The sequence below is a fragment of the Chiloscyllium plagiosum genome, chromosome 40, assembly GCF_004010195.1.
Source record: "Chiloscyllium plagiosum isolate BGI_BamShark_2017 chromosome 40, ASM401019v2, whole genome shotgun sequence".
Lineage (NCBI taxonomy): Eukaryota > Metazoa > Chordata > Chondrichthyes > Orectolobiformes > Hemiscylliidae > Chiloscyllium > Chiloscyllium plagiosum.
In genome coordinates this window covers 3,808,533-3,835,483 of record NC_057749.1, presented here as the reverse complement: position 1 = coordinate 3,835,483, position 26,951 = coordinate 3,808,533, and the positions used below count along the sequence as shown (strand labels likewise).

The 26,951-nt window shown below is 43.9% G+C and overlaps 1 protein-coding gene across 5 annotated transcripts in view; it reads right to left on the bottom strand.

The window, feature by feature from the left end:
* The window catches only part of LOC122542465 (CD276 antigen-like), a 267,892-nt gene that overhangs the window by 80,295 nt on the left and 160,646 nt on the right, over window positions 1–26,951 (bottom strand). For 2 of the 5 annotated variants that reach the window (XM_043680194.1, XM_043680190.1), the window contains exon 4: window positions 18,628–18,762. In XM_043680194.1, coding sequence (XP_043536129.1) covers window positions 18,628–18,762 — 135 coding nt within the window. Of the gene's footprint in view, window positions 1–6,740; window positions 6,842–8,657; window positions 8,884–14,140; window positions 14,375–18,627; window positions 18,763–26,951 lie in introns of those variants that run through there. The other 3 variants (XM_043680195.1, XM_043680192.1, XM_043680191.1) reach the window with 3 other exon arrangements.

The following is a 26,951-nucleotide window of genomic DNA, read 5'->3' as shown; positions in this document are numbered from 1 at the left end:
AAGAGAAGATTCCCATAGAGTCTGCATTCTTAATAAATACACTCCTGCCTGCTCTCCTCCCACTTTCCTGCACTATGCCAATGGTCTTGAGTGTTGTGACACTTCAAGTGCACAATCAAGTACTTTTTAAAGGTTGTGAGGTTTCATGCCTCAACTACCCTCCCAGACAGTGCATTCCAGATCCCCCACCACCCTCGAGGGGAAAAGGTTGTCCTCAATTTCCCTCTAAACTGCCTACTCTTCACTTGAAAAGTGTGTCCCCTCGTTACTGACCAGTCAACCAAAGGGATTAGCTGCTTTCTATTCCCCTTCCCCTGATGGATCTTATTTGCCCCTACTAGTTCATTGGGGAGACAGGCCGCCTACTTGCGGAGCGATTCAGAGAGCACCTCTGGGCCACCCGGACGAACCAACCCAACCACCCTGTAGCACAGCATTTCAACTCCCCCTCCCACTCCACCGAGGATATGCAGGTCATTGGACTCATCCACCGCCAAACCACAACAACGCGACGGTCGGAGGAGGAGCGTCTTATCTTCCGACTGGGAACACTCCAACCACAGGGGATGAACTTGGACTTCACCAGTTTCTTCATCCCCCCTCCCCCCACCTTGTCTCAGCCGAATCCCTCCAGCCCGGCACCGCCTTCCTGACCTGCAGTCTTCTTCCTGACCTCTCCGCCTCCATCCTACTCCGACCTATCACCCTCACCTTGACCTCTTTCCACCTAGCACATTTCCAACGCCCCTCCTCCAAGTCCCTCCTCCCTACCTTTTATCTTCTCCTGCTGAACACTCTCTGCTCATTCCTGAAGAAGGGCATGTGCCCGAAACGTCGAATCTTCTGTTCCCTAGATGCTGCCTCACCTGCTGTGCTGTTCCAGCAATAAAGTTTCAGCTTTGATCTCCAGCGTCTGCAGACCTCACTTTCTCCTTTACTGTTTGGACATAGAGTCATGGAGTCATAGAAATGTTCCCTAGATGCTGCCTGACCTGCTGTGCTGTTCCAGCAATAAAGTTTCAGCTTTGATCTCCAGCGTCTGCAGACCTCACTTTCTCCCCTACTAGTTCACCCTTACCCAGGCAAAAGTGAGGACTGCAGATGCTGGAAATCAGAGTCTAGGCTAGAGTGGTGCTGGAAAAGCACAGCAGGTCAGGCAACATCCGAGGAGCAGGAAAATCAATGTTTCGGGCAAAAGCCCTTTATCAGCCCCGATGAACGGTTTTTGCCCGAAACATTGATATTCCTGCTCCTCGGATGCTGCCTGACCTGCTGTGCTTTTCCAGCACCACTCTAATCTAGGTCTGCCCTCAACCTTCTCTGCTCTAAATAAAGCAACCTGAGCTTTTCCAGCCTCTCTTCATCACTGAAATGCTCCATCCCAGGCAGCATCCTGGTGAGTCTCCTCTGCAGCCCCTCCAGCGCAATCACCTCCTTCCCATTTGAGAATAATCACTGAAGGGCCATATAAAAACATTGACCTCAAACTTTCTTACAACGAGGGATGGCGATTCAACAACAAACTTAAATATTGATGGCGTGGGAGGAAAGAGAGTTTTTGTTTGCAGTGTGGGTGCGATAACAATGCAATTTCCAAATAACAAGTTTGCTATTTAGCACCGTTACTCACAGCGAACAGAATAGTTACTTCAGACTCATCCACCTTACCTGGAAATCAGGTCATTTATGGCTCTAATCCATCAAATTTAACATGCAATAATTAACTCATGGTTAGAAGCATACTTTTGATGGGAAGCCATCTAACCAATCTTTTTGGCTAATACATTGCAGTATAAGGCATTAATAGTTGCTAATAGCGAGAAAACATCAGTGACACTGTACTGGGTCATTTTTGAAGCTGCTACTAATAGAGTTATGCTGGACTAACTTTCTAAACAATTAATAAATATTCATTAGTTTGCATTACATGGTTTCCAGTTGTTATCTATAATAAATCCCGAACCTGCTCAAGATACTTATATATCCATCAAATGCCTGACACATCTATTATTATTAACTTCCTGATCTATACATAGAGTCATACAGTACTACAGCGAGGAAACAGGCCCTTCAGTCCAACTTGTCCATGCAGCCCAGTCGTTCACAACTGAACTAGTCCCATTTGTTTGGTCCATAACCCTCCATATCTATTCCATCCGTGTACCTGTCTAAATGTTTCCTAAATTATGAAACTGTACTCACTTCCACTACTTCCACTACTAGACACTCACCACCCTCTGTGTGAAAAATATTGCCCCTCTGAACACTTTTGTATCTCTCTCCTTAAACTTATGCCCTCTAGTTTTAGACTCTCCCACCGTGGGGAAAAGCTGTTGGCTATCTACATTATCTATGCCCCGCATGACTATATAAATCCCTATAAGGTCAACCGTCAGTCTCCTATGCTCCAGGGAAAAAAGTCCCAGTCTCTCTAACCTCTCTTTATAACTCAAACCTTCCAAACCAGGTAACGTCCTCGTAAATCTTTTCTGCACTGGTTCTAGTTTGGGCGGCACGGTGGCACAGTGGTTAGCACTGTTGCCTCACAGCGCCAGAGACCCAGGTTCAATTCCCGCCTCAAGCGACTGACTGTGTGGAGTTTGCACGTTCTCCCCGTGTCTGCGTGGGTTTCCTCCGGGTGCTCTGGTTTCCTCCCACCATCCAAAGATATGTAGGTCAGGTGAATTGGCCATACTAAATTGCCCGTAGTGTTAGGTAAGGGGTAAATGTAGGGGTATGGGTGGGTTTCGCTTCGGCGGGTCGGTGTGGACTTGTTGGGCCGAAGGGCCTGTTTCCACACTGTAATCTAATCTAATCTAATCTAATCTAGTTTAATAATATCCTTTCTACAGTAGGTGGAATGAAATGAACAAGGAATTGTTACAAGTGACAGTGAGACAAGCCAATAACAAAATGTTCAGGCCTTGTTGTTTTCAAACTCTATGCTCTATGCCATTCCTTTACATGACTGAAACCAAGGACAAAATGCCACAGCAAAACCAGTTTTCTCAAAAGCCTTGAAAGAAAGTAGATGTTTGTGGCATTAAGTATCAAAATAAGCCAAGATGGAAGACAAATTCTCATGTAGAAATGCAATCCAAGTTGTTATATTTAAGCGTTTGGTTGCTCAAGCACGTCACCCTTACATCAAATTAAGCTTGGAAATTATTTACACAAGACTCTAGGCCTCATTTTCAAATCCCTCCAAGATCTCAGTTCCCCCCCCGTTACCTCCTCTGGCCCTACAAAAGTCTCCCTTCCTATCAAAACTGTGGGTGTACCCACACCAGATGGATTGCAGCATTCAAGATGGAAACTCACCACCACATTCTCAAGAGCAAATAGGGATGGCAAATGCATTCTGGCCCAGATAACGACACCCCTAACCCAAGTATGAATATGTAATAAACTCTGCATTCCTCCATATTTCTCCAACTCTGGCACTTAGTGCATCCTAGATTTCTTTTGCCCCACCATCAGTGGCTGTGCCTTCAGCTGCCTGGGTCTCAAGCTCTGGACAACGCTATGCAATTATCTTTGTAATGCTCTATCCTCCTTAGATGCTGCCACCCTGGACAAGCTGGTGGTGTCTTTAGTTCTCCTTCTTTGACTTTTGCTTGATAATGCTCCCTTGAAGCCCCGAGGGACACTTTATTACCTTGGAAACAGTAGATCTATTGTAATTGCTATTCTCTGAACACATCTTACTGTCTTCACTGGCATCAAAATGCAAGCTGCTGGAGTTGCACCTTGCAAATGTGTTTCAAATAGATGGCATTACAAGCTTTGTATTTATGGTCAGAGGAGCAGAACAGCAAACAAGATGAATAATAATAAATAAATCTGGTATTGGCTATTCCACAATTCAAATGCAGAAGTAGTATGGGAGTAAAGTCCCAAATTTGAAAATAGCAACTTGAGCTGACTCTACTAGTAGTGAGTAATACGGACCTAGGTAATTAATAAAAATACAAATTAATTTAACTAGAATCCCTACAGTGTGGAAACAGGCCACTTGGCCCAACAAGTCCACACCAACCCTCCGAAGTGTAACTATCCAGATCCATTCCCCAAACCTATTACTCTACATTTATCCCTGACAAATGCACATATTATGCACATGTATATTTTCCATGTTGCTACAAAAAGTATTTGTAAACTGATGAGATATCCTGTGTTGCATGCAGGAATTTATTTGGAAGGTGGAGCAAATATTTATTTATCTCCTTGCAGTGCGTAAGGGCAAACACAATTTCTTTTCCAGAAAGCAATCAAAATACCACTGTTTCCAAGAACGATGCCTTACAAATTATGTCAGTGAAGTGGCACATCTATTTCACCACTTGCACAGAGCAGCACTCTATTCAGTCACATTAGTCATAGTAAAATGTCAGGATATCGTATAAAGGGGAATATGTCAAAACAATATAAAGAACTTGAGTTAAAGGAGTATGAAGCTGTATACTTCAGAGGCCTGTGTACAATACATCACAGCTTACATGTTTGTTTCTCGAAGAAAAAGCCTATAAACAGGAGAAGTTATGTTAAACTTGCACAGAGCTTTGTTTAGATTACACTTAGGATGAAGGTGCATAGTTCTGGTCTCCATATTATAAAAAGGGAAACAGACTCACTGACGCGGAAGGTGCAAAATAAGGTCGGAAGAATGATATCAGAACAATCAAATTGTGCAGGATGGGACTATTTTCTTCAGGAATCAGAAGTAACCTGTTGGGGTGGGGTCGGGGGATGGGGGGGGTGTCTTTGGCACAGAGGATATATCTAAACTTACGGCAACACCAAAACTCAAAGCTGTAAATACAAGATAGGCACTATTAAGGTCAAGAGGAATTTAAGAGCAACATTTTGTGGGCAGCACCGTGGTTAACATTGCTGCCTCACAGCACCAGAGACCCGGGTTCAATTCCCGCCTCAGGCAACTGTCTGTGTGGAGTTTGCTCATTCTCCCCGTGTTTGCGTGGGTTTCCTCCAGGTGCTCTGGTTTTCTCCCACACTCCAAAAATGTGCAGACCAGGTGATTTGGCCATGCTAAATTGACCGTAGTGTTAGATGAAGGGATAAACTTAGGGGAATGGGTCTGGGTGGGTTGCTCTTCAGAGGGTCAGTGTGGACTTGTTGGACCGAAGGGCCTGTTTCCACACTGCAAGTAATCTAATCTTCACCCAGAGATCAGCTTAAATTTGACACATATTCCCAGCTGGAGTAGTTGGTACATTTTTGAGGAAGTCTCCCTGCTACTGGAAGGATATTCATAGATTGTCTACTGTGTGGAAACAGGCCACTTGTCCCAACAAGTCCACACCAACCCTCCGAAGTGTAACCTATCCAGATCCATTCCCCGAACCTATTACTCTACATTTATCCCTGACAAATGCACATAACCTACACTTCCCTTAACACTTGAGGCAATTTAGCATGGCCGATTCACCTGAACTGCACATCTTTGGATTGTGGGAGAAAACTGGAGCACCCAGAGGAAACCCATACAGACACAGGGAGAATGTGCAAACTCCACACATTGCCCGAGGCTAGAATTGAACCCGCATCCCTGGCGATGTGAGGCAGGAGTGCTAATCACTGAGCCACCGTGCCACCCATAAAACTTGGAAGTTTTAAAATTGTTAACAACTTGGAAAAGTTGTTAAACATGAAAGGGTGTAGAAAAGATTTACAAGCATGTTGCCAGGGTTGGAGGGTTTGAGCTACAGGGGGAGGCTGAATAGGCTGGGGCTGTTTTCCCTGGAGGGTCGGAGGCTGAGGGATGACTTTATAGAGCTTTATAAAATCATGAGGGGCATAGCCAAGATCTTTTCCCCAGGGTAGGGAAATCCAGAATTAGACGGCATAGGTTTAAGGTGAGATGGAAAAGATTTAAAAGGGACCTAAGGAGCAACTTTTTCACGCAGAGGGTGGTACATATATGGAATGAGCTGCCAGAGGAAGTGGTGGAGGCTGGTACAATTGCAATATTTTAAATGCATCTGGATGGGTATATGAATAGGAAGGGTTTAGAGGGATATGGGCCAAATGCTGTCAAACAGGACTAGATGAACTGAGGATATCTGGATGCACGCATGGACTAAGTGGACCAAAAGGTCTGTTTCCTTGCTGTACATCTCTATGCCTCTTCAGTGCAGGAGGGAGAAGAAGAAATAGAAACATATGCAGCTAGAGTTAGCTGAAGAGAGAGGTTGTCTGCAGGGTCAACACAGATGAGATGGGACAAATGGCCTATTTCAGTTGTATTACTAAGTTATTCTGTATAAATCTGCCAATGACAAAGAACAACTGATGTTCTTGCTAAGCTACAAGTTCAATTAAAGGGACTTGCTCAAATAGGAGAGGATCAAATGCAAAGCTAAACAATTAAATTATTGTTTTTCTTCAAAAGCCAGTCCAGTAACAGCTAAATTACAGAAGTCACTCCATTTGTTATGTTTTACAAACTGGTGCAGCATCGAGAGTGTGGTGCTGGAAAAGCACAGCAAGTCAAGCAGCATCCAAGGAGCAGGAGAATCGACATTTCGGGCAAAAGCCCTTCATTAGGAATGTCATCAGCCCTTCAACAGACTTATGCCCAAAACGTCGACTCTCCTGCTCCTCGGATGCTGCCTGACCTGCTGTGCTTTTCTAGCACCACACTCTCGACTCTGATCTCCAGCATCTGCAGTCCTCACTTTCTCCTAAATTGGTTCGGCCAGGATCTCAGGTTCTCATTTTGCATATCATCTTGAAGTATTGTGGCTGAAGGTCCTGTCGTTTAAACTTTAAGGTTGTCTGTCCACTCTTCACTGCAATCGGCAAGCAACAGCAAATAATTCTGCAAAATTAAGGTTTCCCATCATGATCAATTCTGTTCATTACACAGCAAACTATTCAAACCACGTTAAAACTTTAATACTTCCTGACGTAGAAGTTAATATATTGGTGCATTCAAGACAAGCTTGGGGAGCTTACAAATGAAAAATCTTCTGTCAATTAGATGACACTTGGCATTCAGCATCTTGAAATTTAGTGTTAAGAGTTCAAATTGATATTTGCATGTTTATACTTGAAGATGCAATGTTACATTCTCAACATGCAGACACAAGTTGTTCCATTGGTGAAAGTGAGGACTGCAGATGCTGGAGATCAGAGTCGAGAGTGCAGTGCTGGAAAAACACAGCAGGTCAGGCAGCATCTGCGGAGCAGGAGAATCGATGTTTCAGGCAAGATCCCTTCATCAGGATTGAGCTCATTGATTCTCCTGCTCCTCAGATGCCACCTGACCTGCTGTGCTTTTCCAGCACCGTGCTCTCGACAAGTTGTTCCATGCATGCTGTTTTGAAACACAAGCTTAATTACACGACACTGAAACTAGCAACAAAACGTTTGGTCTAGGTTACAGTTAAGAGGGAAGGCAGGATTGTTAATAGACTCCAAATCAGCTGGTGAGGTAGAAAACACAGATACTTTTGAAACAAAGAGAGTTTACTGACTTGTTCAGTCTCCCAGCTCTCATCCAACATACCCCAAAATGCTTACTAGATATTTTCATAATTAACCTGTTATTACACACCTCTGGAGTAGATGAGACTTGAACCCAGGCCTCCTGGCCCAGAGGTAGAATCATGGAATTCTTACACTGTAGAAGCAGGCCATTTGGTCCATTGAGTCCACATCAACCCTCTGAAGCGCAGCCCGCCCAGACCTACACCAGCCCCCACTCTATAACCCTGCATTTTCCATGGTTCATCCACTTAGCCTGCACATGCCTGCACACTATGGGGTAACTGAGCATTGCCAATCCACCTAACCAGCACAGCTTTGGATTGTGGGAGGAAACTGGAGCACTTGGAAGAAACTCACACCGGCACAGGAAGACTGTGCAAACTCCACACAGATAGTCGCCCAAGGCTGGAATCGAACCCAGGTCTCATGTGGTAGCAGTGCTAACAACTAAGCCACCAGGTAGGGATCTACCACTGCAGCAAAGGAGCCCTGGGGTTCCTATGAGTCCCGGTATGTCCTGACTTGCAATTAATTCACACGAGCTGCTTCTCTTGATCTTCACAATGACAGTAACAAGCCTTTAACAATGTAATTAACAAGGATGTTGGTTTAATGACTTATCCAAAAGACGAACATCCTGGAGTGCTGCACTTCGCACTCTATAATGAAGTGCAGTGTCAGGTTAAAATATCTGTTAGGTTTTTGGAATGAGACTTGAACTCACAGACTTACCACTCAGACAAGACTGAGATCTTGATACACAGATCTTGACTGAGACACAGTTGACGCAGCGTATGATAAACAAATAAGTTTTAATGTTCTGCTGGTAATGCAGGACAGCTCAGCAGCAATTACATGTTTTCCCTAATTCCACTTTTGAATTATTCAGCAGAATTGTACAGAAATTTGTCAGTGCCCTTCAATGTGCCATCTGCTTCACATCACTGTCAGCTTAACTGTGTTTAATCCATTCAGATTGATCGTATTCCACGCTCCCCCACCCCCCCTGCTTTAAAAAAACACTATTTCCACTCATGCTGCTATGTATTTGATAAACATAATTTTAATTCAATTAGTTAATTACAAATGCTTAGGCAGCAGGTTGATGACCCCCATTCACACCTTTGCAAATACTGACTCGTTAATTAACCAACTGAACAGCTACCTTAGCGTCTCATTTAGTCATCCACCAGTCAAATGACATTCCTATCAGTTTAACATTTTCTTTCCCACCATCATGCTGAGGGCTCGCCACTCATGAAATGGATAGCCAAGGATGCATCTTGGTTGCTGAGCAGGAAGCTTGATGGAGAGTCAATGACCATCCCAGAAATGCGAGCGCACCTTCCCACCTAGACGATGTAGAGTACCCTACAGTGTGGAAACCGGCCATTTTAGTCCAACAAGCCCACAGCGCCCCTCTGGAGAGTAACCCGTCCAGACCCATTCCTCTACCCTAACCCCTGACTAATGCATCTAACCTACATATCGCTCAGCACTATGGGCAATTTAGCATGGACAATTTAGCATGGTCAATTCACCCTGACCTGCACATCTTTTTTGGACTGTGGAATGAAACCGGAGCACCCGGAAGAAACCCACACGACACAGGGAGAATGTACAAGCTCCACACAGACACTCGCCAGAGGCTGGATTCGAACCCGGGTCCCTGCTACTATGAGGCAGCAGTGCTAACTGCTGAGCCACCATGCCGCACCTTTTTCCTGTGTATCACAAGTTGGCTCCACCATTCCTCTCACTTTTCAGCAAGTCAAGCTGTGACCAAGCACCCTATTCACCCACCAGCCCAGCTCTCAGTAACCTGCCTGCATGAACTTTAAGTTCCCATCTTCATACTCAAATCCCTCATGTCCTGGTTCCGCCTTCCCAAGAAAGGGAAAAAGAATACAACAGCAATGAACAGGCCCTTCAGCCCATCAAGCCTGTACTGATACTTGGTGCCTTTCGAAACTTAAAAACTTTTGACCCTATGCAGCCGTATCCCTCAATTCCCTGTTCATTCCTGTATCTGTCAAGTTGCCTCTTAAACATTGTTATTGTATCTGCTTTTACAATCTCTTCTTAACAGCCATGATCGAATGGCAGAGCAGACTCGATGGGCTGAATGGCTTAACTTTTTTTACAGTTGGAACAATAGAAGCAGCCTGAATGGGTGTGGCCAACTCTCACAGAACCAGGATTTTTAGTTTTAGTCTTTTAGTAGCATTTGCTGGAGTCATGAAGCTAGATGGAAGCTGCAGCGCACCTCTCCCTACTCTTCTCTCTCTTTCTCTCACACACACAGGTTTCTCTTGATGTTTTACCACTTGGAGGAAGTGAGGACTGCAGATGCTGGAGATCAGAGTCGAAAGTGTGGTGCTGGAAAGGCACAGCAGGTCAGGCAGCATCCAAGGAGCAGGAGAATCAATGTTTCGATTCTTCTGCTCCTCGGATGCTGCCTGACCTGCTGTGCTTTTCCAGCACCACACACTTTTTTCCCTCTTGGACTGGAGAATTTCCTGTAAGGCAATCTATTCAAAGTTTGGGTGAAGATTTGTAGCTCGGGTGCTCGTTGTTGTGGTTCTGTTCGCCGAGCTGGAAATTTTTGTTGCAAACGTTTCGTCCCCTGTCTAGGTGACATCCTCAGTGCTTGGGAGCCTCCTGTGAGGCGCTTCTGTGGTGTTTCCTCCAGCATTTATAGTGGCCTGTCCCTGCCGCTTCTGGTTGTCAGTTTCAGCTATCCGCTGTAGTGGCCGGTATATTGGGTCCAGGTCGATGTGTTTGTTGATGGAGTTTGTGGATGAGTGCCATGCTTCTAGGAATTCCCTGGCTGTTCTTTGTTTGGCTTGCCCTATAATGGTAGTGTTGTCCCAGTCGAATTCATGTTGCTTGTCGCCTGCGTGTGTGGCTACTAAGGATAGCTGGTCGTGGCGTTTCGTGGCTAGTTGATGTTCATGGATGCGGATCGTTAGCTGTCTTCCTGTTTGTCCTATATAGTGTTTTGTGCAGTCCTTGCATGGGAGTCTGTACACTACATTGGTTTTGCTCATGCTGGGTATCGGGTCCTTCGTTCTGGTGAGTTGTTATCGGAGGGTGGCTGTTGGTTTGTGTGCTGTTAAACGTCCTAGTGGTCGCAGTAGTCTGGCTGTCAGTTCTGAAATGCTCCTGATGTATGGTAGATTTCAGAATCTATTTTACTGAATTTGCCTTTTGCCAAGGAGGTGTTTACAATATTGGAACAGTTAGTGTTTAATGGTTAAATAATCTATTATTCTGTTGTTGTTTCCAATAGAGTTAAGTTATTCCAATTTCTTCTTTCTTTTGTGATATTTTAATTGCTTATATTTTAAATTATTCAGTGGGTTTTCCACCTTTAAGCAACATTTCTTTAGATTTACATTTGTGTATATTCATTGTCTCTCAGTTACTCCAATTTCTATTCAAGTTACAAGCGTGTTAAAAGATTGGTAAAATAAATATTAGGTTCCTTGTGGAAAACTAGCAGTGTAGTTAGGTGAGAGGGAGGAGGCAAAGAGTGAGTTGATGCACAGCTCCACAGACTGGGAGGTGGCACATTGATCTTTCAACCTCAACCAAATTTGGCTGAGACTTGAGATAGGACCTTTGCAATGAAGCGAGGTTACATCATACCTTCTGTGTGCATGAGGTGTTATGAATAGGAGGGATTAATACAATCCAGCAAGCCTATCATTATGGACCAGACCAAACCACCTCAAAATATATTAGGTAGCCTCGACTCTAAGTTTTGCTTATTTTAATGGCAAATGCCAGGCGTTGCATTCCAGATACAATTCGATTGGTCAAACTACCAGATTTGCAGCAAAACGTGTTTTATTCATACATTACAGTTAAAATATAACAAAATAAAGAAATTAGAACAACTTAACTCTATTGGAAATGTTAACAGAATAATAGATTATTTAACCACTAAATGCCAATATTGTAATTCTGAAGAAAAGTCACTGAACCCGAAACATTAACTCTGCTTTTACTACATAGATGCTGCCAGACCTGCTGCGTTTTTATTTCAATTTCTGATTTCCAGCAGCCCCTGTACTTCAGTTTTTGTTTCCTTCTGTCCTGACCTACTATCCATTATCTCCTTGGTTACCTATCCCTTTCATATCTCTGTCTCTCTGGGATCCAAGTCCACCCACCTCTCTCCTGACATAAGCACCAGATTTTTCCAGTTACTAACAGTTCTGATGAAGAGTAGCCCTGGACTCAAAATGTTAACTCTGCTTTCTGTCCACAGATGCTGCCAGACCTGCTGAGTTCCTTCAGCGATTTCTATTTTTGTTTCAGATCTTTTGTTTTAAGTTTATATTGGTCTGTGGGTAGTTCAGGAAGTAAAGATATAAAGCTCCCTGACTTTACAATCATTACTCAGCTTCAATCAGTGCATTATCTCTTGTACGCAAGAGTTTACGAGTATATTCTTGGGAGCTGTTCCAATTCCACTTCCACTTTTATTTGAAAAGCTCTTTGATGTGGAGTTTTTGATCATTTTATTTTTGGTTTATCCCCAAAATCCGAGGAAATAAAAAAAACTCTGTGGGCTCTTCAAAGGATTGGTTTCTTCTCAACTATACATTATGCATGTGTGTCTGCAATAAATTATTCACTTGTATATCAAATCTATAAATAAAAATTGGTCTCAGCAAAAAGTTATTCAATTAGTTAAATTAAACCACACAAATGACAGAAAGATGAAGCGTTAGTATTTATAAGATCTGAGCTTTCCTTCCCAGTGAAGCAGTTGATGCTACTCTGTTTTTAAGGCAAAGATAGATGGATTTTTAAACAGTGAAGGAAGTAAGGGTTATAGTGAGCAGGCCGGTCAGTGGAGCTGAGTCCACAAAAAGATCAGCCATGATCTTATTGAATGGGCAGAGCAGCCTCGAGGGGCCAGATGGCCTGCTCCTAGTTCTTATGTTCTTATGTTCCAGCTCTACCTGTTTTGATGCTTATTGGTGCTATGAGCGGAGACAATGACCCCAAAAATGGACTTCAGAGTGGGCACACACTTCCAGTGTGGGCCACTGGGGACGCCATTCTGCTGAAGATGTTGGCCTGTGCATAGGGAGCAAGTTGTAGGCAAGTTGTACATTCAATTAGAATTTCACTCGATTGACATCAGGGCAGAAGGTCTGTTCACTAGCTGTCCGATCTTGGACTTAATTGAGCTGAATGAAAGAAGACTGTAGGGTCCCCATCCCATACCCGATTAATTGCCCTCCACTTCCCAGAATCAATGATGCCTGAGACTTTGTGAGCAGACATTTGCTGCCCATTCCATTCCCCTTGGCCACATATCCTTAAAAATCGGATTTAGGAAAAGCATTAGGCCAATCAACAAAGTCACAGTTGATCTAGTTACAGACTCAACCCCACTTTTCAGCCTGCTCCTCTGGCCTACAACTCCCTTATCTGTCAAGAATCTAACACTGTCTGGAATAAATTAGGGCGGATAAATTCACAGACTAAAAACCCTGAGAGAGACATACCTCTTATTCGAAAGTGTAAAGGAGGAAACAAAAACTGCACAATTCCTTGCTAACCTTAAAACCTTTAAGTCCTGTTATTCCTAAGATGCTCTGAATGTAATGTGATGATACTATAACTATAAGAGGTATATTTTGTCCTGTTTTATTTTGAAGAAAAGTTTTAAGGCAGATACACAAAGCTGTCTACGCAGAGCCACTAGAGTAAACAGTCTATGAGACCTTGAGGTTTTTTTTAAAAGTTGGAACAATAGAAGCAGCCTGAATGGGTGTGGTTAAGCTCCCACAGAACCACGATTTTTCGCTTTTTAGGTTTTCAGGAGCAGTTGCTGGGGTCTTGAAGCTAGACGTGGAAGCTGTTTTTCCCTCTCACTGTTATAGCTAAAAGCTGGGCGTTCTCTTCCTGCTGCTGGAGTTACATGTGAGACAATCTGTTTTTCCGAATTTGCCTTTTGCCAAAGGTATTTTTACAGGATGTTAATATATTGGAACAGTTAATTAATAATAGTTACTGCATCGCTTATTTGGTTAAGCATTTTGATAGAGTTACAGCTAAGCCAATTCTTTTCTGTATGTTTCTCTTTTCTTGTATTTTAACTATAGTGGATGAATAAAGTGTGTTTTGCTTCAAATCTGGTCATTTGACCTATGGAATTGCATTTCGAGTGCAACACCTTACATTCAACTTTAAAACAAGAAAAGGTTCAGCTCTAGACTATCTTCTTAATATATTTTGAGGGTTTGGTCTGGTCCGTTAACAGTAACATGAGGTTGATTGGGCACACTGTGGAAGTAAAGGTAATTTTGCTTGAATCCTGTTTATCTACAGAGAGAAAGATAATGGAGTGTTTTCTTGTTCCTGCAAATGTATCTTGTTTGAATAACGGGTTAGGGAACTGAAAAAGGAGTGACTCAGTACAAACATCTAAAGTCTTTCTTAAAGGTTTGCTTACGTTAGTCAAGACATATGTTAGTAAGTATTGACTGCACAGCAGGCAGTTGCTAAATGCAATCGTTTAGTTTGCCTATGGATATTTTTACTTTCCTAAAAGCTATAATTCCCAATCTCATACACTCATCATGAGGACTATTTACTTCAGTGTGCATTTATCAGCATCATTTTTGATTTACAAACATATCTCTGGCTGCGCATCTGTGAAATCAGCAGGCATGCGTTATAGTTCTTTTCCAAATTAAAGCAGCCTTGATGACTCTTCAGAGTTTTGTGGATTTCTTGAGTTTTGCCTCCTTGGTAGAGACAACTCCAGGTTCTGCATTCAGAGCGGTAGATCCTGTGCTAACTACTGAGGTATTGTGTAAGTCATGGATGTTTGCTTCTGTCATTACATATCCCAAGGATTGGAAGCAAGGAAAAGGAAAAAATCCAATGTCAACAAACCCTAGGTTGTCAAAAGGTTGGAGCCAAGCATCAAATATTATAATAAATTTGTTATAGCAATAAAGGAAGAGCAAAGAACTTATGGTAAATACAATTCAAAAGTACTATTGATGATATTCCGAGGAAGATTTCAGAATCAGTGGGGTAAATGGTCTTCATTCCCTGATGCTGTCATGGTTGATCTTGTTACAGACTCAACTCCACTTTTCAGCCTGCTCCCCTGGCCTATAACTCCCTTATCTGTCAGAAGGATGCTCTCTCTTGGTATTTATTAACGGACAAAGAGATTACGAAGGTTGCGGTCCCCTGGTCATTGATCAGTGTCTATCTGTGACCGGCAGATACTATTATAGTGGGTGTATGTGAAAGTAGGGCTACTGCTAGAGTTGGATCGAGCCTTTCTTTTTCGCCGTCATACATTTCTTTTCTCAGTCTGAAGGATCGAAGCAGGACGCCCACTATTTATTTTGACTCATTCATTGAATATAGGCATCATTCATGGACCAGCATTTATTGCCCATCCCTAGTCATTCAGACAGCAGTTGAGAGTAAACTACATTGTTCTGAGACTGGACTCACATGTATGCCAGAGCAAATCAGGACAACAGAATTCCTTCCTTAAAGGACATTAGTGAACTAGATAATTGTTTAGATAACAATCAAACATCACCATTGGATGAACTACTGAATCCTGATTTTTATTGAATTCAAATTTCACCACGTACCATGGTGGGACTCGAACCCTGTTCTTCAGGACACAGGCCCGAGGTTCCAGATATCTAGCCCAGTGACAGCACGAGTGTGCCACTGCTTGGTCTGTATAATATCGTTGTCGACTGTGTGGCAATGGTTTCTTGTGTTGAGCACAATGACCTATACAGGCTGGGCTTCACACTGGGTGCTTGGCACTGGGAGGGTGCCTGCTGTGTGCCAAGAAGGGAAATGTGGGGTGCACCCCCCCCCCCGTGAGGGAAAGGGCAGGGGTGCCCATCTGTAAGGTGTAAAGCTGAGCTCAAGTTCTTAATGCGCACGATTGAGAGGTCAGGGGGCATAGGTAAAAACAAGATCTGCAGATGCTGGAAACCAGAGTCTAGATTAAAGTGGTACTGGAAAAGCACAGCATGAACCTGCTCAATGACTGAGCGTCCACAGCATCTGGATCAAAGAATCCCCAAGATTCACCATCCTCTGAGTGCAAAGTTAAAAATCACACAACACCAGGTTACCCCCATTCACCCATTGTACTCTTTTCTACCTTCCCCCACCCTCCTCTCTGACCTATCACCTCCATCCCCACTCCCATTCACCTACTGTACTCTATGCTACTTTCTCCCCACCCTCACCCCCACCCCTCCTCTCATCTATCTCTCCACTCTGCAGGCACCCTGCCTCTATTCCTGATGAAGGGCTTTTGCCCGAAACATCAATTTTCCTACTCCTCGGATGCTGCCAGACCTGCTGTGCTTTTTCAGCACCACTTTAATCTAGGACAGAGGGCATGCAGAGCAACTAGGCTTATACCACCTGGTTCCAAGAGTATGGGGAGGACATCTCAATTGGTATTCCAGCAATTGTACTAATGCACCCCTGAACATCACCCGCACAAATAGATTTATCCAGTGTGTCTCTTCAACATAAAGGCAACTGTGAAAATCTGTTGATGCCATTGTCGTCTTTCTGGATCAGTTAGAAAATTGATTAGAACGCTCTGTATAAACTAGTCAAAAGGTGGAACATAGTTAATTCAGCAAAAAACACAAATTAAAAAGCTAATCACGCAGGATTCTGCTGTACAGATTCAGTGTGATACAGCAGATACAATGATTAATTTGTTGCAGGAAATTTTACCTACTCTGAGCTGGAGTGTCAGGGAATGAAGAGTCAGACCAATTATCACACTGATTCTGCAATCTTCACCGGAATATCATCAATAGTATTCTTGAATTGTATTTGCCATAAGTTCTTAGTACTTTGAACCACATTGCATCACTCTGAAAAGCACAGATACTAGGAGCAGGAGTAGGCCATTTGGCCCTTCATGTCTGTTCTGTCATTCAACATGATCCTGGCTGATTCTCTACCTCAATACTGCATTTCCGCTTTCTCCAAACAACCCTTCATGGCACTTAAAACCTAAAAATGTATCTCTTGCCTGAATATATTCAGTGACTTGGCCTCCACAACCTTCTGTGGATAGACAGTTCCATAGGGTCACTACCCTTTGAGCGAAGGGTGACGATGCTGTAGTCTTAAGAGGTGTGTTTTGTCGTGGGTTTTTCAGAGAGATTGGGGGATAGGTAGCGAAGAGTCTATGAGAAGATAAACAACTGCAAGTATAATGCCGCTGTTTAAAAAGGGAGGTAGACAAAAAATGGGGAATTATAGACCAGCTTACTTAACTTCTGTAGTGGGGAAAATGTTATCAAGGAAGAAATAGCAAAATATCTAGATAGAAATTGTCCCACTGGGCAGCTTAACAAATTTTTTGGCATTCTATGAAGACATCAAGAGCACGGTGAACAATGGGGACCCAGTAGATGTGGTGTACTCATGTAGTACTCTAGGTGTGACCTCACCAGCACCCGTTACAGCTGCAACCTAACCTCCAAAAGGCCTTCAAATTGGTGTCGCACAAAAGGCTGCTATATAAGATAAAGATGCGAGGCATTATGGGTAATGCATTAGCATGGGTAGAGGATTTGTTAACGAACAGGAAGCAAAGAGTGGGCATTAATGAGTGCTATTCTGGTCGGCAATCAGTGACTAGTGGTGTGCCTCAGGGATCAGTGTTGGGGCCACAATTGTTCACTATTTACACAGATGATTTGGAGTTGGGGACCACGTGTGGTGTGTCAAAGTTTGCACATGAGACTAATATGAGCAAAGCGTGCAGAGGACAGTGAAACCTTGCAAAGGGACATAGATAGTTAAGTGAGTGGGCATAGATCTGGCAGCTGGAATGCAATGCTAATAAATGTGAAGACATCCATTTTGGTGAAGAGTAACAGTAAAAAGGACTATTATTTGAATGGTAATAAGTTGCAGCATGCTGCTGTGCAGAGGGACCTGGGTGTCCTTGTGCATGGATCACAGAAGGTTGGTCTGCAGGTGTAACAGGTAATTAGGAAGGCCAATGGAATTCTGTCCTTCATTGCTAAAGGGATTAAGTTTAAAAGCAGGGAGGTTAGGTTGCAGCTGTAACGGGTGCTGGTGAGGTCACACCTAGAGTACTACATGACATTTTGGTCTCCTTACTTGAGAAATGACGTACTGGTACCAGCATGAGCTAATGTCCATTTCTGTGGCTACTTTTTTCCTGAAGCAGGTCACCAGTCTGTCGGCAGAACATGGCTGACTTGGAGTCTCCCTCCCAGCCTTAACACCCTGAAAGGATTCACCAACATGTTAATCCATCTGTTGATGTTTTGTTATGAACACACCCTCCTTGGCCTTCAAGTCCAGGAGTAGGTCCTGAAGCCAGAGATTCTAGCTTGGAGGCAGGAACATTGCCCACTGCACCAAAAGACCTCCTGAACGACCTGTTTCTCTGCTGCAAATACTTTGTCATTTTGACCACATCGTGGCTGGTTCGCCACATCCCTTACAATTTACAATCTGTGATGCGGTCATTTTCTGTGGTGCTGTTATGGAGCTAATTCTGAATACATTCACAGATGTGAACATCTGCAAGATCGGTCAAGCACGGCCTTTACCTTAAACTAGTCAGAAAGAACTTGCTGCAGAAACCGGCCCTCGGTTTAAACTCAAAATTGTGGGCAGCCTTGACTCTCTGGCGAAACCTAGAAAGGTTCCATTTCCTGAATATATCCCCCTTTCCCCCATCGAAAGTGCAATTACGCACTCAATCTTGTTCAAGCACGCGGCTTCTCATCAGAGAGAGGAAGGAGTCACGTGGATTCTCTGACAGAAAGACTCTCTAAGACTTGAGTGGCTCCCGATCACTGGGGAAGAGCAGAGATTTGCAGCTAGTGTGGGGTTTATGTCGTGACCTTTGTCTTGGCCTTTCAGCTGACTAATGTCGACGCTTGTGGTGCAAAGGAGGTCAAGAGGTCAGTCTGCTTCCCAGGCCATCCTGGGAAATGCCACGCTGTTTTCAGTGGTGGTGGGGGGTGGGGGAAGGAGAGCGGGTGGGGGGGTTAGAGGGACGGGGCGCCCGAGCACTGAACATACCCGCTTTGTTCTCCTCACAGCTTTGCCGGATCTTCCGTCTGCACACGTATCCCAGGGCGGCCAGCAGCCCCAGCAGACAAATTGAGAGACCGATCGTCAACCATAAGGCCACCACGGGGAACTTCAGATGCTGCCCTGGAGGGGGGAAAGAAAGACAGAGAAAAGGAAGTCAGTGAGTACCAGAAGCTGAGGTGAGATAGAGGAGCTCAGTGACAGCTTTCCTGGTGTGGCTGACAACCCACATTTGATTCCTCGTCCAAGTATTCCTATACCTTGAACAGAAGGTTATGCTGTTACTGTTAGATTCAGAGAAGTGGGAGGAAATCTGTCTGAAGCACCAAAGGACCAGCCACAGTGAACATTCCTCCGTGCTGTAGAGTAAGCTGAACTCCTTCCCCCACTAATCTTCTGGCTTATTTGTCTCTCTCCTCCATTTTCATAGAATCAGAGTCCCTACAGTGTGGAAACAGGCCATTTGGCCCAAGTCCACACCAACCCTCCAAAGAGTAACCCACGCAAACTCATTCCCCTACCCTATTACTCTACATTCCCATGAATGATGCACCTAGCCTGCACATCCCTGAACACTATGGGCAACTTAGCTTGGCCAATTCATCTAACCTGCATATCTTTAGATTGAGAGGGGAAACCGGAGCACCCGGAGGAAACTCACACAGACACAGGGAGAATGTGCAAACTCCACACCGACAGTTGCCCGAGGCTGGAATCGAACCCGGGTCCCTGGCACTGTGAGGCAGCAGTGCTAACCACTGAGCCACCATGCTGCCCCCAACTTCTGCTCTAGTCTCCTGAATACCGGACACACTGATCTCTGGTGGACCAATTGCCCTCCTGCATCTCACCAAAATGGCCAATTCCACATTAGGGCCACTGAGATCTATGACAGGAAGTATGCAGACGACACACATTAATGGCTGCATGAGTGATTTTGAAGTGGGTGGCTATCAATGCAGGAATGGATCAATGATTTGGCTGATAAAATGATGAATAGAATTCAGAGAAGTGAGGGATTGTAGATTTCAGAAGGGCAAACAAAGCAAGTGAACACACAACAAACTGGAGGGGATTGAGAGGGTAGAAGAAGTAGGGAGGCCTTGGAGTGTACGTCCCTAAAGATGGTACTGCATGTCAATAAAAAGAGTTGGAGAAGGCAGATGGGATGCTTTCTTTCACTGGGTGAGGTATTGAACACAGGCAGGAATGTGATGCTGGAACTATACAAGACACTGGCTAGGCTACAGAAGTAGTTTTGTGTCCAGCTACGAGGGGAGATTGTTCAGAGCAAGGTTATTTTTGTTACGAGGCGGCTGAGGGTTGATCTAATCAAGATGTACAAAATAACAAAGGGGGTTAGAGAAGATGGACAGGGAACTCGGGCTTGTCTGGGCAGAGAGGTAATTTACCGGGGCACAGGTTAAAGTTGGTTTGGTAGAAGGATTAGAGGGAACATGAGGAAAATCCTTTCCTCTATAAGGTTGTGGGTGTCTGGAAATCACGGGCAAGTTTGGTGGTTGAGACAGAAGCCCTCAATTCATGTGAAAGAAACCTAGATCAGCACCTGAAGCGTTGAGACCTTGACCACATGATCTACAAGGAGGCAATGACCTAGTGGTATTAATCCAGAACCTCCTGGGAACCCGGGTTCAAAACATGCCATGGCAGATGATGGAATTTGAATTCAGTTTTAAAAAGATCTATTCATAGCCAATTATCAGGAAAAAAAAATCAACTCATTCACTAATGTCCTTCAGGAAGTTAAAATTCACACAATCTAATGTTGTGTGATTTTTAATTTTGTACACCCCAGTCCAACACTGGCATCTCCAAATCATGTCCTTTAGGAAAGGACACTCCCATCCTTACTGACCTACTTGTGACTCCTGACGCACAGCAACATGGCTGACTCTTAACTACCCTCTGAGCAATTAGCGATGTGCAAAAAATGCTAGTCTAGCCAGTGACACCCTCATTGCATGAATGAATTTTTTAAAAAAGGCTACAGCGCAGGTGCTACAGTATAGGATTAGAAGGGCAGCTCATTTATTCATCTGGCATGGACAAAATAGGCTGAATGGCCTCTTGCTGTGCAGTTCTAACTTATCATAGAGCATGACCGTGTGACACGTGAAGTTAGCAACACGTGTTAAACTTTCCTGTCCCACAGGCATCACATAAATGAAAGAGGTCAATCAGCTCAGTCGCTGGATGGCTGGTGTTCAAAGCAGAGTAACACCGACAGCATAGGTTCAATTCCTGCACTGGCTGAGATTACCATTGAAGGATTTCCTTCTCAACCTCATCCCCCACGTGAGATGTGGTGACCCTCAGGTTAAAGTATAATCAGTCATCTCTCTCTCTAATGGTCTTGTCAGGCTACAGTGGCTTTTACCCTAACGTTATATAAATGAAAGTTTGAATCATATGAATGGGAAAAGCAGGAACAGTGGACAAATGGCAAGGATAGAGCTCTCTTCTTCCAGTGGTGTCATGAGAGTTAGCAATTGCTCCTGTAGCATTGGCAAAATCTCTCAGTTGGTTCAAAAGATGACACGGATGACAGGACAGCACTTCCTCAACGTTGTACAAACTTTCATAGGCCCAGCCTCAATTCAGAGAGGCAAATAGCACACCCTCCCAACAATATATTCCTTTTCCCCTCACGTAAACATTTCCTCTAAGGATACAAAACCTTCCCAATCACACTTTTCATTACTCGATTACTGCTAGCCATATTTCTAAAAGGGGGTTCAATGTTCTGGAAATCCCTACATAAATATTTGCGTCTCTCTATCTTTCTCTCCTTCATTATACTCTGTAAAATCTACTCCTCTCTTTTATTTGTCCAAGCATGCATTTGGTGCATGGCTAAGAGTCGATAACCCTGCTGTCAAGCGCCCGGGGATGCTTACCCACCTAGGAGTTGCTATGTGAATGCAAGTTGTTGTTGAAGTACAAGAATGCAGGCATGAAACACTGAAACAGCTGAGACACGCGTGAGCATTTTGTTTTGGAGATGACCTATTGAAAGAAACAATGTGTGATCATGAAAATGTACGGGAACAAAATCATAGGTAGTACCTGCTACATTCTGCCCCTAAAGGCTCACATCAAGACAAGGCAATCTCTCCATTGTTACATTTGGCATATCTAGTAGCAACTGTGCCTTTCCCTGGTCTCTGAGACACTGGGTGTTAAAACTGCAGCTTCCACACAGGGGCACATCAATAATAGCAGATTGTGCGTGGGTGTCTGCTGTTTTGTATTAATTAAGCCAAAGCTCTCCCTTAGCAAATCAAGCACAATGCCATCCTGTACAACTGCTCGAGCAGTCCATTTAAAAACTCAATGTCAAACCTTTTAAAAATCATTGGTGCCTCTAATAGTGAAAGAAGATACGGTAAATTGGGATTCTTTCTCATCTCCTGCATCAAAACTGTGCTGAAACTGCAGATAACCGTGGGAAATCAATCTTGCAGGACAGGATTCCAATTTCCAATCCAGCACCTTTCACCTTTAGAAGTTTCCCAAAGAACGAGACAATTGTTCTCTTGCAGCAAAGGGGATTTCGGCTGACATTGCAACCAACTTGAAGTCCATGTTGGGAGTCAATGCGTCCTGAAGGGATCCCCAGTCAGGAGACGCAGTGGAGCCACAGAATACATAAGCTTTTTAAAGCTGTTCGACTGTGGTAATGAGTGATTTTACTGTCACATACATCAAGGAAGACAAAGTGAAACGTGTCCTGTCGCCACAGTCTGGCACCATTTTGAGTTACAAAAAGTATCAAAAGAAATTAAGATTTGGAGAAGCCAGTGTTGGACTGGGGTGGACAAAGTTAAAAATCACACAACACCAGATTATAGTCCAATAGGTTTATTTGGAAGCACTAGCTTTCAGAGTGCTGCTCCTTCATCAGGTGGTTGTGAAGCAGGACCATGCGACACAGAATTTATAGCAAAAGATTACAGCAATACAAAGATACATTGAACAAACCTAGATTGTTAAGTCTTTCATCTTTTAGGATGGGTTTGATGGTTTAGGTATATCCCAGAACTTCTTTTAAGTCACATTCTCAAGATAACTTAAGGTTTTATAACAAAAGGTGACCTATCTAGTCAGCATGGACGAGTTGGGCCAAAGGGTCTGTTTCCAAGCTGTACATCTCTACGACTCTAGCTCAGCTCAGACAATGCATTAAAGGTGCAGGTTCGAGTCTGTCTGTATCCCAATCTTGAGTCAGACTGGTTCTATTCCCAAAGTGGAACTTACAAAATATTACATGGATCGACTGCCTGCATTGACTGCTTACAGGTCATGCATTTTTTGAGACCTGATGTCATGCGACTTCAGACATCGGCAGGCAAGTAAGGACTGCTGATTTATTTCCCTAATGTTTCTGCTCTGAAGACGGGTCGCTCGTCCCAAAGCGTTAAATCTGCTTTCTCTCCACAGATGCTGCTGGACCTGCTGAGCTTTCCCAGCAATTTCTCTTTTTGTCTCTGATTTCCAACATCCCCAGTTCTTTGCTCTTCTTCAATTACTGGACCAGATGGGTTTCCATGACAATCAGTGATGGCTGCCATGGTCACCATTATTGAGACGAGCTTTTAAGACCAAATTCTTACTAATTGACTGTGTGACTCTATGGAGCAGCAGCTCCACTGTTCTCTTTCACTTTGCTGGTATTTTGATCGCAAGTTAAGATAGCTGGCTTCTGCAAAGAACTTTGTCATAACTAGTTGGCGGGGTGGGCAATTTATACTTTAATGAAGACAGCTAGTTACCATCAGATACAGAGATTAAATAAAATTATTATTGAACATTTAATTATATCCCTGAGTGAATTTGTTACACATCTAAATCTTTTTTTTGACTAAAATGCAATTCATCCTTTGTGACTCAGTGGAATAGCTTGCAGTCCATTCCCAGTCCTGCCACTGTTATTGCTCCTTAGGGTACGATTACAAGATTAGAGTCAAATTAGAGGCAGTATTTATTGTGCTGGGGACTGTCATTTATCTGAGACGGAGTTTAAAATGCCTGAAATTTATTGGAATAGTATTTTTACATAACCCAAATGAAGAAGATTAAATCCACAGCTGGAGGGAAGCAGACACACATTTTGAAGAGAGAAACAGAATTTGTTAGCAAGGATAGGTTAACGATTTGTTTTAGTTGGAGAGAGAGAGAGAGAGAGAGAGAGAGAGAGAGAAGGGAGAGGGAGAGGGAGAGAGAGAGAGAGACACTATTCAACATATACTCAGGAAGATAGCCACAGTAAGAATTTTTATACAGCACCTCCAATGTATTAAACCACTAGGACACAAAGAGGTATCAAGGCAGATGGCTAATATCTTGATTGATGAGGCTGATTTTAATAAGGGTGTAAAGATGGAGCAAGAAATGGAAAGGCAAGGTGGTTCAGGGACAGAATTCCAGATTTCGGGGTCCAGGAGCAGGTGGAGTGATAGAAACCGGAGATGTACAATACTGTCGATCTTGCTCATCAAACAAATATAAGGAGAAGAGAAACAGACCTCCATGTAATATTGGGTTTTAATGCCTGTCCATCTCATTTCTCACAAAGATTGCTTTAATTCTAAGTTCAAGTGATTTATTTACAGAACTTTGAACTTACAGTGTGGTACGGTGGCTCAGTGCAGCAGTGAACCCAGGTTCAATTCCAGCCTCGGGTGACTGTCTGGGTGGAGTTTGCATATTCTCCCAGTGTCTGTGTGGGTTGCCTCCCACAATCCACAGATGTGCAGGTTAGGTGGCTTGGCCATGCTAAATTGTCCCAGAGAGTCCAGGGATATGCAGGGCAGGGTGGGTTAGCCATGGGAAATGCAGGGTTACAAGGTAGGGAGGATGGGTCTAAGTGGGATGTTTGGAGGGTTGGTGTGGACGCGTTGGGCCAAATAGCCTGTTTCCACACTGTAGTGTTTATATTCTATTCGAGAAGATTCATGCTTACAGGGCCAGAGTCCCAAGGCTCATATGGAATCTTCCCTGTCAGTGGGAGTCAGTCATTTGATGTACTAGTTCCACCCACAAGGTGAAGCAATGAAGCACTGTACAAGAATGTGTGATCAGACCAGCTTAATTAAACACTGAGCTCAGGATGGTATGAAAATACTGGCGGAATAGGCAGTACAGAGATGATGCACTTTAGGAGGAAGAAAAGGAGGCAAGATTCAAGGATTGCAATAACAGAAGTTGATATGAGGCTATTAAAAAAAATCTTTATTTTCTATTTATAGAGGAATAGAACACAAGAGCAATGATGTTAAACATTCATAAAACACTGGTTAGGCCTGAACTGGAGTACTGTGTTCAGCTCTCAGCACTGAACCTTACAAAGGGTGACAAGACTTTGGCAGAGGATACAAAGCAGTTTTACTGGTTTGGTGCCAGGAATGAAAGATTTCAAATATGCGCAGAGTCTTGAGAAGCTGAGGTTAATCTCTGGGAGCTGAAAATTCCACACGATTTAAGAATTGATGCAAGATCAGAGATTGATGGGTTTAACTGAGTAATTGTACAGAGAATGCCCATAACATCTCAAGTCAGAGGCAGGCATCCATGTGAAAAGGTGGATTGGACTGACCTCTGCTTCTGTCATGTCAAGTGTTTAGCTTTAGCATCCTGAACATGACTTGTGCCACAACCTCTTCTGGTAAATTTGTCATCAGCTGCTCATTTATGTGGATTGCTTCAGCCAGTGACAATACATCACTTGCCTTACTGCCGAAAAAGATTTTGTTATACATTTCCACTTTCAAATTTCATTGTTACACCTCGTTTCCACACCAACAACTCCTCTCCTTCGCACCCCCACCAACTGCACAACTTCAAAAGGAGCCTCCTCAAAATCCCAGCCTCAGTTCTCCTCACACTTCAAAGCTGCTCACCTTTGAAGGTCATGAGTTCGAATCCCAGCTCTAGATGTAACTGGACCAAGTGGCTGGTTCGGTGGTTAGCACTGCTGCCTCAATGCCAGGGACCCGGGTTCGATTCCATCCTCAAGCGACTGTCTGTGTGGAGTTTGCATGCCCCCCTCTGTGTCTGCATGGGCTCCATCCGTATGCTCTGGTTTTCCAAAGATGTGCAAAATAGGTGAATTGGCCAGGATAAACTGACCATAGTGCCCAGGGATACATGGGTTAGCCATGGGGAATGCAGGGATGCAGGGATAGGGTGGGTTGACCGGGATGCTCTTTGGATGGTCAGTGTGGGCTGAATAGCCTGTTCCCACACTGTAGGGATTGGATGACCAAGTTTTGCCAATACTTCACAATGTACTGAAAGTTGCTAAAATTGTTAACTTCATAAGTACAGTGAAGAGCTCAGCCAACATCACTGCCTGAAGGTCCAAAATGCGATTTGGGTCATGCTGGCTAATCTCAGCCTAGATGGCACATGTTCAGACTGCCACAGTTGGTCTTGGTGTCCTGAATTATAGATATTTCTGATGAACCTGTTGAAGTAAATGTATGATACACCTGTGAAGCAGATGGGGCTCAAATTGGTTCAGAGGTTCACTATCACTGTGCCACAAGAGCTCTCTGCCCTGGGCTTTGCAATTGGTTTCAGTGGTCCAAGCTACAGCAGATAAAATAAAAGTAAGAAGTGCCAGGGTTTCTATTCTAATGCCCTCCCTGTGGTCTGAGCCAGATACAAACAGAATTGGGCACTGTCATGAGATCTTCTGTGGTTGAATAGGTGTCCGCACATTCTATATGGAACTCTTGCTTGCAGCATGTATGAGCCTATGTGAGTGAGAACCCACAGGCATAAGTGGGGTTCTTTAAAGGGGAAAGGGTCATCACTTAAAAGCACCAGGTTTCAAACAAAGTCAGTGTTTTGCCCTTTAAGATATTGAGCTCCAGTCTCTTTTCAGGGGGTGCATATTAATTTTGTACTGATGCATCAATCATTTTTCTTTGTATTAAACTGAAAAATGTACAGATAATGGTGCATGAATTTACAAGCTGTGAATATCCAAAGAGATAACAAGGCAAGAGCACTGAATAGCCGAGATAACACAAATAGCTCAAATTTGTCACAGTTACAACCTATTCAAGTGAAACTGCAATGGAATGTGCAACAGTGGAATCCTCAGACACACACACACATACCCACCCACCCACAAACAAACATACCCTCCCCCATCCTTACACACCCACACACCCGTCCTCTCCCCACCCCCTGCACACAAACACACCCACACACCCATCCTTCCCCACCCCACACAAACACACCCGCCCTCCTCCTACCCCCTGCACACAAACATACCCACACAC